The 15,186-nt window shown below is 50.4% G+C and overlaps 1 protein-coding gene and 1 non-coding gene across 2 annotated transcripts; both read left to right on the plus strand.

Annotated features, from left to right (window-relative positions):
* Positions 1-2,124: 2,124 nt before the first annotated feature.
* Positions 2,125-12,706, plus strand: CELA1 (chymotrypsin like elastase 1). The gene is made up of 8 exons (XM_045287347.1): positions 2,125-2,191; positions 3,555-3,637; positions 4,703-4,803; positions 5,617-5,742; positions 6,730-6,866; positions 8,282-8,427; positions 11,541-11,690; positions 12,556-12,706. Exons 1-8 carry the CDS (start codon positions 2,152-2,154, stop codon positions 12,571-12,573), a joined length of 801 nt encoding a protein of 266 aa, XP_045143282.1. The 5' UTR covers positions 2,125-2,151; the 3' UTR covers positions 12,574-12,706.
* On the plus strand, positions 9,272-9,429 carry LOC115868567. Its single transcript, XR_004045668.1, has one exon. It is a non-coding gene; the product is annotated as a U1 spliceosomal RNA (small nuclear RNA).
* Positions 12,707-15,186: the final 2,480 nt, after the last annotated feature.

Consider the following 15,186-nt stretch of genomic DNA (forward strand, 5'->3'; position numbering starts at 1 on the left):
CTCATTCTGGATGTCTGTCAACTTCCTGAACAGACGAAAATGTTGACTTGGAGTTTGAGCCAGCAGGTCAGACTATTAATTAATATTTCTATTTAGAGGTTCTGAAAAGATTATGTAATAGTGTGCAACAAAGAAGCCTAATTTGTGGCAGACGGGGGACTGGTTTTGCCACCCCAGTAGTGCACCTGCTCACACAACCATCTCAGCACACCAGTTTTTGGCAAAAAAAAACCCAGCATGCCTCTTTTGCCCCACACACCTTACTCACCTGACCTCACTCAGTGCGACTTCTTTTTGTTTCCACAAACAAAGAGGGACATAAAGGACAGTGATTTGACAAAGTAGAAGAGATGAAGGAAAAAAGGGAGGTGCTGTCAGTCACCCAAACATGAGTTTGAAAACCGTTTCCAAGAATGGAATCGCAGATTTGACAAATGTATTAAGTGGGATGGAGAGTATTTGAAGGTGATACGGTTGTTTTGTAAAAAAAAGAATTAAATACATAGTTTGAAAATAATTCTGTTTTGGGAGGGGGTCCCCCTTGTAGTTTATAATAAATTCTTTGAGAAGTTTATATGAATATATATATATACCCATACACAGAAACCATACTATTTGCAATTTGCTCTCTTCCCTTATAACAAGGGCACTTTCCCCTGTCAGTCCATTTAAGCCTAAGTCATTCTTTTTAAAAACTGCATTGCATTCCTTAATATGACTAGGCCGATCTTATTTAACCTTCCTTCCTGACGAAGACTTTCCCCCCAGGTTTGTGTGATCATGAATTATAACTCACATCCTCGTATATTTATTTTGGTGGTTGCATCTGTTTCCAAAGGATATGTTCTTAGGATTGGAATTTCTTAGAAAGAATTTCAACTCCGGCCACTACCTATGATTAACCCTAAAACTAAAAATGTGAATGGGCCTGACGTAAGCACGGGGGTGAGTCTGGTTATGTTGATTGCGGGTAGGCTGTCAGGGCTTCAGTGAGGCCTGAAGAGCTTGGCTTTTGCGTAAACACAGATGGACCTCTCTGGGTTTGGCCCAAAGCAGAGTGTCAGGTTCAGAGATGGCTGTGGCATTGACCTTGCCTTTGAATGCCCACCCTTTTGGAGCACGTGGTGTCATGGGCTAAGCTTTATGCATTGATGAGATGGGTTGGCAGAGTTGCTATGACAATGTCCTCAAACGCACTCAGGACGCGGCAGTGTCTCATTCTGCTGCACATGGGTGGCTGAGAGCTCCTCCTTCTGTGTCTAGAATGATCTCCTTTCTTACCAGAGGAGGCACAGAGATGGGAAATGATGATAGAGGCTGTCTGTGTTAGCCCGGGGTGATTAGAGAAACAAATTCATTGACACTCATGTATGTAAGAGAGAGCTTTATATCAAAGAGCAGTTGTATATTGAGAAAATGTCCCAGGCCAGTCCAGATCAAATCCATAAATCTGATATTAGCCCGTAAGTCCCCATACGAGTCCATGAATTCCTCTTCAGACTCACGCAGCACGTGTAATGATGCCGAATGCAGGAGGATCACAGGCCGGTGGGTGAAAAGGCTTGTGGATCCGGTGGTGGTGAAAGCATCTCGGCACTCTCACAGGTCGCAGTGTGGCTCCAGGAGCTCTCTGGGTGACTCGACAGCAGGCAGGTGAAGTGGGATGGGGCTATGTATGTGTGTGGGCCCACCTCCAGTAAGCTATCTATCTCCGTCTCGCCTCCAAAGGAGGTCATCAAGCTGCCACCTGATTGACAGGCTAAACGCCAGCCCTTCACTCTGACTACCCTATGGCACAGTTGCCACCAAGGGGGCCGGTGAGGCAGTGGTGGACGTTGAAGGGGAGGCCGTCCAAGGGAAGGCCAGTTCCGGTCCTCCGTCTTATTTCTGAGAAAGCGTTTGCTGGATGCTTTTCAACTCAAAGCAGATGATGAATGGTGCCCTGGCCTTGCTCTGTCTTTGAACAGCAGATAAATGAGTTTACTTGAAAAGAAACCTTTTCATTTGTATTTCCATGTCACCTGTGGTTTTCCCTGCCTTCTCCCCGCGGCACTGCCAGCTGGCCAGACGAAGGCCAGCAAAGCTGCTGATAAGAGGGGTATAAAGAGGGCTTGGTGCAGCCAAGGGCCAGTGGTCTACTCTGCTGGCAACATGCTGCGCTTCCTGGTGTTTGCCACCCTGGTCCTTTATGGTAAGTGGATCATCTGGCCAAGGTTCTATAGGACGCGGGGTTGGAACAGGAGGTCAGAAAGCTGTCCCTAAGCTTAGGCCTGCTCCCTATCTCAGGGAGGAGTGGTGCACTCAATCTGTACATCTAGCAAAAACTTGACTCTCCAGAAGTCCTTGAGGGGAAAGGTCCAGCCCACCCCAGGTGGCAGGTCGCTGATCCAGGAAGCAAAGAGAAGTCTCCTCATGGGATCTGGGCTTCTCTTCTCTTTGTTTGTCTGGTTGCTTCCTGTTTGTGTTTTGCTTGCTGTTCTGTACTGAAATCCAGGATGGGTGGCTCTATAGAGACTGTAACTGGATTGAAAGTTGCCTGAGGGCATGGCAGGGGAGGGTGGGGGGAATGGAGAGCTGACATGGGTAGAAGAAAATGTCCTGAGACTGATTGTGGTGATGATTGCACAAATCTTCCTAATATGATCAAATGATTACATTGGATGACATGTGAAGTATATACCAATAAAACTATGCTTAACAACAAAGTGACCAGGGAGTGCATCGCTGGGTCTCTGGCGTTTTGAGGGGAGTTGTGAATGGGCAGCCAGGCGAACACCCTCAAAGCAGAACTCTCCTTCCACCCCCTCTCCTCGCCCCCAAGCTGACCCCATGTGTAGTATAAAGTTGTGGGGGTGGGAGGCCAGCCCCCCACCACTAATCGTGGGTTCAATATGCACAATTGTACGGTTGAGCTATATAAATATTATATTAAAGTCACCGAGAGCATGAGAGGTAGAGAAGAGATATTACAATAATGCAGTCAGACACATTACAATGTAGCATTGCTCACCTCAGCCCCGCTTGGTGGTCCAAATGGAAAGAGAGGAAGGGAAGGAGGACGGGAAAGGGAACAGGGAGAGAGGACAGGAGAGGAGAGGGAGAAGAGAGGCCAGGGAGGGAGAGACCAGAGAGAGGAGGACGGAGGCCAGCGAGCGAGATCTCTATTGTTGACCCAGGCCTATATACCTTTTGGGCGTGCAAGCCCACTAATTACAGGTAAAAACATACGTCACAGGAAGGGGTTGCGCTATAGGTTATACAGCAATGAGAGGAGGTGGTCTAGGGACAAGATGGGCGGATGGTAGATACAGGATGGCAGCCTAACTTTGGATGTCACAGAGCCAGTTTGACTTGTTCCTGGCTCAACGGATAGAGACCATTATCAGTGGGATGTGAACTCCTCCTACAGGAGCTTGTCCATTGACTCCAGCAGCAGGGAGCAGGGCCCCCTGCAGTCTGGCAACTTATCGCCCTCAGGGGGGGAATGCCTGCGCATCTGACCTCCCCCCACACCCACACTTACTCATCATGTACTTTTCTGTTGTCCCACAAAGGGCACAGCGCCCAGGACTTTCTGGAAACCAATGCCCGGGTCGTTGGAGGGACCGAGTCCAGGAGGAATTCCTGGCCCTCTCAGGTGGGTGCTCCCTCACAGCCTGACAGCAGGCCAGGCATTGGAAGAAGAGTGGCCTGTGCTCCGATGTGCAAAACCGGTGTGTTTATGAACAAGGACCCTGGGTTCTGGGCACAAAGACAGACGGGGCCAGGCCTAGACAGCCTCAAAGAACAGAGCTCGGAGAAGGGGAGCTAAACCTCCACTACATGCACTTATTCAGCCGGACACCACCCCCCCTCAGTTACACAGGTAGACACCTAGCATGTATACATGTATACACAAGGGTTAGAAGTATACACTTGTCACACTTGCACAACTGGGTGCCAGATCAGCCCCTCAGATCACATACACATATACACCACTCCTGCACTTGCACCACCACCCCCAAGTAGAACAAGTTACTTATTTGACTATTTAAAGAGGTTCCACTTTCATAACAGGGCAGCTGGGCCCTGATTTAAGCAAATTCAAATGAATGAAACTGCCAGTGTCACTGGTAAATAGCTGCACTTAGAGACAAAAAAAACACAAAAAAACCTGCCATCGAGTTGATGCTGACTCACAGCAACCCTATAGGACAAGGGGGAACTGTCCCCGTGTGCTTCTGAAACTCTTAACTCTTTACGAGAGTAGAAAGCCCCGTCTTCTCCTGACAGGTACAGAGGAGCCACTATGATTAGTACTAAATTTCATTGATGAAAGCCGGAGACCTGAGATTCAGGAATTCAGGAGCAGACAATTGTGTAATATATGGCGTTGCAAGGGGGAGATGTGAGATACAAATGGAACACTTCAATGATGTCCCGAGACGAGGGCGGCGGGAGGGGGGTTGGGGGGGCAGGACGGAGTGTGTTTTCAGAACCTTGGAGAGGGGCACTAAGCCCGCTTTCCTACTGACCTGCGGAAGTATCTCCACCCTGCGCTACCAACCAGCCAGGCCATAACAAGTCACATGAGACCCATTTGCCATCTCTAGCCCGTACAGCTGGAGCCTGTTTAGAGAGGTGCCAGGAACTGAAGGAGGTAAAATGTATTCTGGGGCCAACCCTTTTGAGACACACCAAGCCTTCTCCCCTTCCTTTCTAGATTTCCCTTCAGTACCTGTCCGGAGGTTCCTGGTATCATACCTGCGGAGGGACCCTCATTAGGCAGAACTGGGTGATGACAGCTGCTCATTGTGTGGACAGGTGAGCAAGGACAGGTGAGCCCCTGACAGAGCAAGGACCTGTGTGTCAATCCTTCTTGAGGAAAACCTTCCCGTGGCCTCATTTATAACATGGAATGTAGATTCCCCATTTGCGTTCTCATGAAAAGTACCCATTGGACTGCCTAGTGAGTTCTGGCTGAAACCCCATTCCATGTGTTAGCTAGGTAACTCTGGGAAACTTAGTTTCTCTATGCCCCCATTCTCTTATCTTTAAAACAGGGTACTCATACCTGTTTTGTAGAGTCTTTATGAGAACCGAGTGAATATTTAGTCAGCGTCGGGCTGGGAATTATTGTATCATATTTGTCTTGGACAATGACTCTCAAAGTTGAGCATGCATCAGAATGACCCGGACGGCATTAGAGCCCACCCAGTGGAGTTTCTGATTTGGGGGGGCGGGGTACAGACATGTCTAACCGGTCCCCAGATGCCGCTGCTGCCACTGCTGCTAGTGGTTCATGAGCCGCGTGTTAACGATCAACTACCTGTCTAGAAGCTTCCATTTCCCTCAGAATCTTCCCGTGGGGCGAGTGCCATCATTCCACTTAGGGTTGGACCCTCCTCTCTCAGTGAGGAGAAACGCAGCCTGTGGGGGTTAGCTTCTTGCAGGGAAATGAAGCTGGTACGAATGAGGGGCCAAGAGCGACGGTTGCTTGCTCCTCTGGTGCCTGGATCAGAACAGATGAGTGCCAGCCTGGCAGGGAAGGTGTAGGATGGCTTTCCCACGTCCTCTCCGTGGGGAAAGAATGGTTTGGGTCACCTCCGGTCTCAGAGCGTCCTCTTCCCACTCCAGCTCAATGACCTTCCGCGTGGTGGTCGGGGATCACAACCTGAGCCAGAACGATGGCACCGAGCAGTACGTGAACGTGCAGAGAATCGTGGTGCATCCCTACTGGAATAGCAACAACGTGGCTGCAGGGTAGGAGCAAGGAAGGCCGGCCCCGGGCTGGGAGGGGGCAGGCCACCGGGTGGGTCGTGAGGGGCGTGGCTTCACACTTACCCTAAGGGTCCAGGTATTGACTTGTAAAACCAAGTTTGTGGCTCATGGCTTGGCCTTTGGCCCAGGGGCCCAGCTGAGTCAAGGAAAGGGCTCAGTGTCTTGGTGGGAGGCAATGAGCTGGCACAATTGTCCAGGAGGGTGTTGAGAAGTAGATTTTAGCAGGCTTGAGAGTTTGGGGTGTTTTTTTTGTTTTGTTCTGTTTTTGTGTGTGTGTGTGGGGGGGTGTTGTTTAATCATTTTATTGGGGCTCTTACAGCTAGGCTGTGCTGCATGCTTGGCTTCGCTAAGTCTCCTTTTTTTGTAGAATTTCTGGCTTTATGGCTTATTTTTTTATTGCTATTCATTATTCGCATTATAAGATAGACTTCATCCAAAAATTTAAATGTCTTAAAGTGGATCGTAATGTGGAAACCCTCTTGCAAGACTGAATTGCAGCGTTTTGAAAAGGAAATCATTAAACTGGTGGTCAATTTTGCAGTGTGGGTGGGGCTGGGGGAGCTGGGGTGGTGGGGTGGACTTAAGTGATTCAGTGGTTCTCCAGAACTTTGAGAGCCTGCCTGGATGCATGTTAATTTGTTGAGGACTCTTCTCTGCCCTCCAAATAGCTCCGCTCTATTTTTCCCATCCCATTCACTGCTGGAAGATTTAAGCTCCACTCCCCTGGGTGGCCGCCAGCACTAGGCTGCAATACCAAGGTCCCCCAGCAGGTGATGCTAATTAGTATATAGGATGTCCTATAACACAAAGGACAAATTCCCTCAAAATTGAGGTTCAGCAAGTCACCACCCTCCATCTTCAAAGTCTTGGTTCCCAACCCCATGGAGACACCGAGGCTTAGAGAAGACAGAGCTGTGACCTTTGGGAAAGCCTGACCCCAGCCATGAGCCGTCTCCTTTCCTCCTACAGCTATGACATCGCCCTGCTCCGCCTGGCCAAGAGCGTTTCTCTCAACAGCTACGTCCAGCTGGGTGTTCTGCCCCCGGAAGGAACCATCCTGCCTAACAACACCCCTTGCTACATCACAGGCTGGGGCAGGACCAGGAGTAAGTTGCCCGCGTTGGCACCATCCACCATGGGGAACGTGATAAGGCAGTTCAACTTCTGGGGCACATTTTCCTGTGATCTTAGGTATTTGCTCCAAGAGCGCAGGAGCCAAAGGAACCACAGATCAAACAACTGGTACATTTTACCGGGCTAAGAACGGAAGGTGGGGTTGTCAAGTCAAAGATTTCTTGATCCTTAGAACTCAAAAAATTCTTGTGCACTGTACCAAACCTGATGGCTGTTGAGTTGATTCAGACTCATAGTGACCCTGTAGGGCAGAGGAGGACGCCCCATTGGGTTCCCAAGGGTGAAATCTCTATGGAAACAGATTGCCACATCCTGCTCCCATGGTGGGTTCAGAGAACTGCTAGTAGCTGAGCCCAGTGCTTAACTACCTGGGCTCATCCTTCTGTGCCGGCCTCTCCTTTTGTCCGTGAGGATACAACAATCCGGTGAAAGGAAGGGCCCAGTACAAGATCACATGGCTGGTTAATGCAAAGCTGAAGCCCGAACGGAGGTATCTTGATGCCCACTTGGGTGGTCAGTTCACCACCTTGCTGCGTCTACAGGCTATGGACTGGCAGGCTGCACAGAGGTAGCGGTGGGTCCAGATAAGGGAGACCCAGAGGAGGCCTCAACTCTCTTCTGGTCATCCTGTGATGATTTCTGGTGCGGAATATCATTCCGATTACATGGACAGGTGGGAGGGCTATGAGCAGGCAAGGAGAAGAAAACCTTTAGACCTGACTCAGAAGTCCATTAGGTACCCGGCAGCATTGGAACTTCTGAAGGGGAGGAGGGTGTGTGTGTGCTTGTGGTGTGCAGTCACCCTACTGGGCAAACCTCAAGCAGAGAGAGAGAGAAAAACATGCTGCTGCTGCTGTTGCTGCTGCTGCTCTGCTCTCAGTGCATTGATGCCATTGTGCTTCAAGGTCCCAATCTATAACGTGAAAGGGCAGAGGCAAAGGTCAAAAGAAATAATATATGGGCCAAGGCTTTGACAAGTTCAAAGAGCTGCTAAGAAATAAAAACAAGAGCACACAGTCCTAGTTCTGCTTTCTGGAACTTACTTTGTAAAGAGGAAGCTGGGCAGGTGCGGGGAGGCGGCGGCAGATAAGTTATCAACAAATAACACCGTTCTAATTTTCTAATTCAGGGGTGAAAATGGGCAGGAGGGGGACTGGTGGTTTGGAGCTTAGAGGGAACAGTCAAGGATGGCACCCAAGAAGAAGGGACCTGGAGGTGCCATCAAAAGAGAGACGTGAGGGAGAGGTCCGTGACGAGGCTGTGTGACCAAAGAGAAGATGCCCCCCCGCCGTTGGGCTCTCACCAGAGTTTGAGGAGGGTTGAGAGTGTGGCGACGGTGCCCCTGGACATCTGGGGCTCATTCTCCAATGTCATGTACCCTATGCAGCCAATGGGCAGCTGGCCCAGACCCTGCAGCAGGCTTACCTGCCCACCGTGGACTACGCCACCTGCTCCAGCTCCTCCTATTGGGGCTCAACCGTGAAGAACACCATGGTGTGCGCTGGTGGAGATGGGATTCGCTCTGGATGCCAGGTAAACACGCAGGGGAGTTGTCCTAAGCCTTGCCCAGACCTCCCTGCTCCTCTGCCTCCCACGCCACGCTCTCTTCACCTTCCGACTCCTGCTCAATCCTACCCCCAGGCCCGGATCCACCCTTCTGCTCTGCCGTGAGGGTGATGGATGCCTCTAACGCTTTGCTCACAGAATCTGATCGTTGAGAGGATCTTAAAGTTCATCTCGCTCAAAGCCCCCACCTCGAAAGCTGGGCCTGCAGCCCATCGTCTGGGTGTTGGTGAACGGCAGGGACATGATAGAAAGACGATTGGAACACGATGCGGTTGAATGTGACAGTAAAGATATGCATAGGAAGATAAGGTGGCCCAAAGGAGAAGTACTTACTTCTTTCTACCTGCGGAGATGTGAAAAGATTTGCCTGCGTGGAGAATATGACACAGAGTCCCAGAGAAGGGAGAGGTGGAATCAAAGGGCACAGAGGGAGCTGGCTTCGAACAGCAAGAGTCTGTAGGTCGGGTAGCTAGGAGTTAGAAGGCGTCCCACACTATATTTTATTATTATTATTATAACTATGAACCAGGAGGCAGGTGAACTGCTGACAGTAAGGCGTGGTTGCTCCCAACTGGAGTAATTTCGTGGGAATGGGAGAAGGAATGTCCTCAGAGACACTGATGGTAAGCTGAGACTGGAGACCCCTGGTTGATACAGTAATGACCACGTGGCATATGACTCCCTTCACTTTGCTCGAAGATCCAGTTCGTAGGATGGGGAATTGATTCATCCGGGACTGGGTTTTCCAGTACGGCTCTAACTCACCATTGGCATGTGGGTGGGAGAGCTCTCGGTTGTTCTATTGTCTTGAGCACCATCGCGAAAGAAAACATCTGTTCTCAAGAAGTTGTTAGGGGCCAAGGCTCACCCATTGCACTCCGGGTGTGCTGACCCTGCGATTTCCCCCAAATGGGGGAAACGCCACTGCATAGTCTATGGAGTGGGGGACTGCGTGCACGCTCTCCCCTGAAAAAATATAAAGAAGCTGTTAGCACTGGGTGTTGCTAGCTCCTCTGAAAAGGACTGTCTCTACTTTGAAGTTCAGGTCCCTTCCCCTAGATCTTGTTCTTTTTAAAGGTTGATTTCGATCAAAAGCTCTATTATTAAATTAAATTGGAACTCAAAGTACGCTGCTTAATAATGGGAAAAGATCATCGCCTCTGTGATTCCTCCCCAGAGGTGACCACTTCCAACTCTTTTGGCTGTTTTTGGGGGATTTTTTAGTGTCTACCTCCATTTCTCTCTGAGATATATATACACTTATATTGTTATTTCATTTTTCCCTTCAGGCGTCACGGAAGATAGAGATCACGCTCCTCTTTACACATACACACATACACATACACACACTTTTTTACACACACACACACACACACACACACACACACGCTCCCACAACCTCCAGACAGACATGGTCTTTCCCAGCCCCACCCTGATCACCCAAGTAATTTTGGTTAGATCTATATTGTCTTTATTAGGATTATGTAACGTACTCTTCAGAACTAAATCCTGTACTGGTATTCGAGAATTACTTTTCCTTTCCTGCGTAATGTTTTTGTTTCTCCTGAAGTTCATTATTGCCTTGCCTTTTTCCTTAGCTTCACTCGTACTCCTGGACCGCTCGCTAACCCAGCCCCAGGCCTCTCTCACTACGCTTTTCTAAGTGGTGGCCTGTTTTACCTTCTCTTGACTTCCGAGTTGTGTTGTGGCTCCAGTCTGTTGGCATTTACCGTGAGGGGCACTTTGTTGGCTTTTTCAATCTGTAAACTCCAGACCTTTGATTCTGAGAAGGGTGTTTAAGTTTGGGTTACTGATTTCCTCCTTTCCGTTTTCCATCATTCACATTTATTTCCCCTTTGGTGGGAAAGACGGGGCTTTCTGCATAGTAGAATTGGTCTCAGAGACCGAGAGAGGCAGTTCTACCCTGCCCTATGGGGTCACTGTGAGTCAGCATCCACTGACTGGCGGGGAGTTTTCTGTTTTTATTTCCCCTTTATTTTGTTTGCTTGTTCCAAATGTTCATTTCTGCTATCCTGTTTATAATGTCTGGAGGCTCTTTTTGCTCTCTGAGTGTTCTGTTTAGGGGATGTTGTTCTTGTGTCGTGGATATCATAATAATGGTCATTTTATCGCTCCTGTTCTTCTACCTGCACAGTGTTGCTTTTTGTATTAGTCTATTGCTTTCATCTATACTGGAGGCCAGAGAGTTTCTCTGGACAGCTGGTGCCTTTTGACCCGCTGTTCTTATTTCAGAGCCGTATGGTAAAGACTGATTGGTTGCTTGGCGTCTTAAGTGAGGTTTGACTGTGGTAGGCTTCTCTGTCGAGTGATCGGGCTGGGTACGAATTTTCTTAGGGGACCGCCAGTGTCACTCCCTACTGTCAGTCTCGCCCCTTGATCTGGTTAGATTCTCCAGAGAAATACCTTCCAGTTGTCTGGGTAGGGTGGTGGGCTGCCGGGAGCTGTGCCGGAGCAGAGGAGCCAGCCGTAGCCTGCAAATGCAGGTGCTCGCATTCGAGACCCAGGTGCCACACTATGACCTCATCCATCGGGTTTCCCAGAAAGCGCTCCCTCCTCTTCACCCCAGTTTAGTTTCGTGGGTGCCGACTACCTGTCATACTCGCTTCCAAACCGCTGCGGATAAAGGAATTATCAGGGCGCCCCACTTCCTCTCCACCCCAGGTCCAACGTAAGTCAGTACAAGCCATGGAGCTTAAGGGGTTCTAAGTCCTGAGCTAGCAGTTTTAGAAATGAAAAAAAAGCATCGACAAGACCTCGCTCCTGTCTCGAGACTCTCGCCGATGTGCGTGGGAGGCAGACACAGTTTGAACGCAGACCGGGACATAGGTGCTGCCAGAGAGGAAGAAAGTGCTGTCGCTGTTAGAAAGGAAGCCGAGAAGCATGTGATGGTGAGGCGATGAAGAAGGTGGGGTATGAAGCGGAGCTTTAGAATGGCGGGGACTTTTCACCAGCCCCGATGGAATGGACCCCGGGGAGACAGGGCGAGAGAACAACACAAAACAAAGGCCCCTCAAACTCTGGATCAGGGGGTTTTCAGATGCTGTTTCTCCCCCCTGCAGGGTGATTCCGGGGGACCCCTCCACTGCATGGTGAACGGCCAGTACACGGTACACGGTGTGACCAGCTTCGTGTCCAGCCAGGGCTGTAATGTCGCCAGGAAGCCCACTGTCTTTACCAGGGTCTCTGCTTACATCTCCTGGATAAATAATGTGAGTCATCTCGGGTGAGGGGTGGGCAGAGGGTCACCAGGAGGGTTACCCACTGCCTGGAGGCGGGGACAACGGCTGGGCCTGGGTGGGGGAAGCCATCATCTTCCTCATCACATTCACTTGGTTTCCCCTCCCCTCCTCTCCCCCTACAGGGCACTTTCCCTCAGTAATGCTGCCCCCTGAGTTCCCCCCTTCACCTGCCCCCTGAGCAGCCTCCACCACACTGCTGCTAGCTTAGGGTCGGATGGTGACGGCTGCAGGCTGGAACCAGACGTATATCGCTGTGGTTCTCGGTCAGAGCCGAGGGGGGAGCAGCTTCAGAACAGCAGACTCTCTCGCCGTCTCTCAAAAGCTCTAAGGGCCTTCTGAGAATTTGCTCTACCTTTTGAAGAGTGGTTTTGCCACCTGACCTAATGCTTGAGGGTGAGGTGAGATTGCCTGCACTAGTGGTAAAGCCCCACAAGCCATCTCCCTCCAGCCTTCAAAGACCGTCTAGAGCAGCGGTTCTCAACCTGTGGGTCGTGACCCCTTTGGTGATTAGTGATAAAGTAGCACCAGAGATAATGTTATGGTTGGGGGCTCACCACACCATGAGGAACTGTATGAAAGGGTCGCGGCGTTAGGAAGGTTGAGAACCGCTGTGCTAGAGGCTTGTGGCATGGCCTCGGTTCCTCGCCACTTGGAAGTTTGTTCTTGCCCCTATGTCCTGAGACTAGGCCTGTGCGTTCACTGCTACAGCGGGCTTCCTGCCCACTACTGCTCTCAATATACCTAGTACAGGACCGTGCTTACCCGGGGCCCCTGAAGAAAGGAGAGGAGGGAGGTGGGCCGAGTTACTGACTGTGGCATAACTGTGTGCTTCCAGGTCGTTGCCTACAACTGAACATCTCCGAGTCCAGCGGCCTTCCCAAGGCGGTTCTCAAACCCTCAGAGAAACGCGAAGCCGTCAAGGAAGCCATTCTAGGAGACTACTGAGCCAGATACAGCAAAGAAAATAAAACGGAATATACATTCAGTGTTCTGCCTTTCGAGTCAGGGAATCTAGCTCTCTGGGTGGAAATGCAATTGTAGGTCCCAGAGCGGCCTTCCCCCCATTCTCCCTCCCATGACTGCCACCCCTACCAGTCCACATACTAAGCTGCAGGGTTTCGCATGATCCACGTGGGATTGTCTTTAGATCTACAACCTGTCGGTTAAATCTGTTCCCCGCCATTTGCCTTATGAAAAAGCACCAAATCAAAGACCAAACTCACTGCCACCAAGTGGATTCTGACTCACAGACACCCTATAGGACAGAGCAGAGCTGCCCTGCGAGTTTCTGAGCCGGTGACTGGAGGCTGGTGGTTTCGAACTACTGACTTTATGATTAGTGCCTAACCACTGTGCCACCAGGGCTGCTTCCTTCAATGGCACAGAGTGCTTGAACATGTTCCCCACAGCTAATGGGCTCCGGCCCTCCCAGACATGTCCTTTGGTGCCCTCTTCCGAATCTAGAACAAGTGCCCACTCCAACTGCTGGGTGCTGGCACCTGCTGGACTGCACGAAAGGTAGGGGTCAGAGTTAGCCTGGAGGCCAGATGGCGGCAGAGGAAGACAGTGAGGAATTCGGAAAGGAGACTCAGGGAGGGCAAAATAGAAGAGGGAGAAGGCAAAAAGAAGATGCTGAGTGAAAGAAAGGAACGGGTTGAGGGGCAGGGCAGAACAGAAAGTGGGAGTAGACAAGGGAGGATCCGAGCTAAGTGTGAGTCAGCACTGCAAAGCTGAGGCTAAAACAGACAACCAGATCGGGGGTCTATAAACTGCTTCTGCTTCGTCCTGCCCAGGGCTCAGCCTGATGAAGCGGTCGTGGACAGAGCAAAGAGGGAACTGAAAGGAGCTTAAGAGAATAAGTAGCAGTTTTCCTAGCAGCCTCTCTAACCAGATGAGAGACTACTCAATCCACCCCCACTCATAAGACAGGTTAGAACTGCCCCTGTACGTTTTCGAGACTTTACAGGAGTAGAGAGCCTCTTCTTTCTACTAGGAGCATCTTGTGGGTTCAAACCGCTGACCTTGCGGTTAGCAGCCCAACTCATAATTCACAGCAGCACCAGGGCTCCCTTAAAGGCAACTCCAAAAAAAAAACCAAACTCACTGCCATCGAGTCAATGCTGACTCATAGTGGCCCCCGCTGTGGGTTCTTGGGCTTCAACTGTTTATCACAGCCCAACGAGTCACCACTACACCCCAGGGATCGAAGGAGCTTAAATTATAGCAAGAGGGGCAGGTTGAGACCAGGCCTGGACTTGGGAGGCTGTTCTCAGCTGAAGACTCTAGAAGGAAGCAGTGAAGTCAAGCCGTTCACCTCCAGCTGGGACACCTGTGCTTTCCTCTATTCCCCCACTGAGGGGAGCAGGGTAATCTTGGGCAAGTCGCCTACCCTTTCTGTGGTTCAGTTTCCCAAACTAGTTAACTTTCCAAAGCGGTTTCTCCTCTAATATTACAATTATAATTTGGTAGCGATCCGCTTCCGTCTCCCAAGAGACTGACACCACGGAGGGTTTCATGGGAGACACATGCTTTGTGGCTCCTTTGCTGGCGAGAGCTGCTAGTGCAGCACTTGTCATCGCCATCATCTCAGTGTTCCCCTAGGACCTTCGCCCTCTGGGCCACTCCCCACGCTTCCCGCTCCATCACCGAGTCCTTCCACTTCCTTCATGCTGCCTCTGCCAGGCTAGCTTCACAGTCAACGTCCAAGACAATCACCGATTGCCCAGAATTTGTGTCCGTCTCTGTGAATAATGCGGATGGAGGCAGTGGTGGTTCCGTGATAGAATTCTTGCAACGATGGAGAAGCCCAGAGGAGCTCTGGCAGGCATAGTGAATTACGCGTTGGGTTGCTAATTGCAAGATTAGCAGTTCGAACCCACCAGCCTCTCTGAGAGAGAAAGGTGAGGCTTTCTCCTCCTGTAAGATTTACAGCGTTGGAACCCCAAAGGAGTTCTGCTCTGTCCTGTAGGATCACGATGTGTCAGAATTGACTTGGTGGCCGGTGGTTTAGGGGTCTGTATTGTTGGCGGTGTTGTTGTTGTTTTAACGTGTGAGCCCCAGCTTCGATTTCCAGCCAATACGCATTAAGTGCAGCTCCCACCTGTCTGTCAGGGGAGGTCTGCATACTCCATGATGCTGGACTCTTTTCAGAGGAGCGTCCAGGTTAAGAACTAGTAGAAAAACACAGTGATCTACTTCTGAAAACCAGGCAGTGAGAAATCTGAGGCTCACAGTGGTCTGTCCACAATCTATAGCAGCGACAGCACAGAGCTGGGTGGCAGTGTATCCTTGTGCAAGGGGAGCCCTGGGTGGTACAGTGGTTATGTGTTGGGCTGCTAACCAGAAGGTCAGAAGCTTAGAACCCCGGGTTGGTCCCTTAGAGAAAGGCAGGGCTTTCTACTCCCATCAAATTACAGTCTCAGAAACTCAGAGGGGCAGGTCTACTTTGACCTAGAGTACTGTTCTC

The sequence above is a fragment of the Echinops telfairi genome, unplaced genomic scaffold (genome assembly GCF_000313985.2).
Source record: "Echinops telfairi isolate 266 unplaced genomic scaffold, ASM31398v2 ScPeMD7_12;HRSCAF=54, whole genome shotgun sequence".
NCBI classification, from domain to species: Eukaryota; Metazoa; Chordata; class Mammalia; order Afrosoricida; family Tenrecidae; genus Echinops; species Echinops telfairi.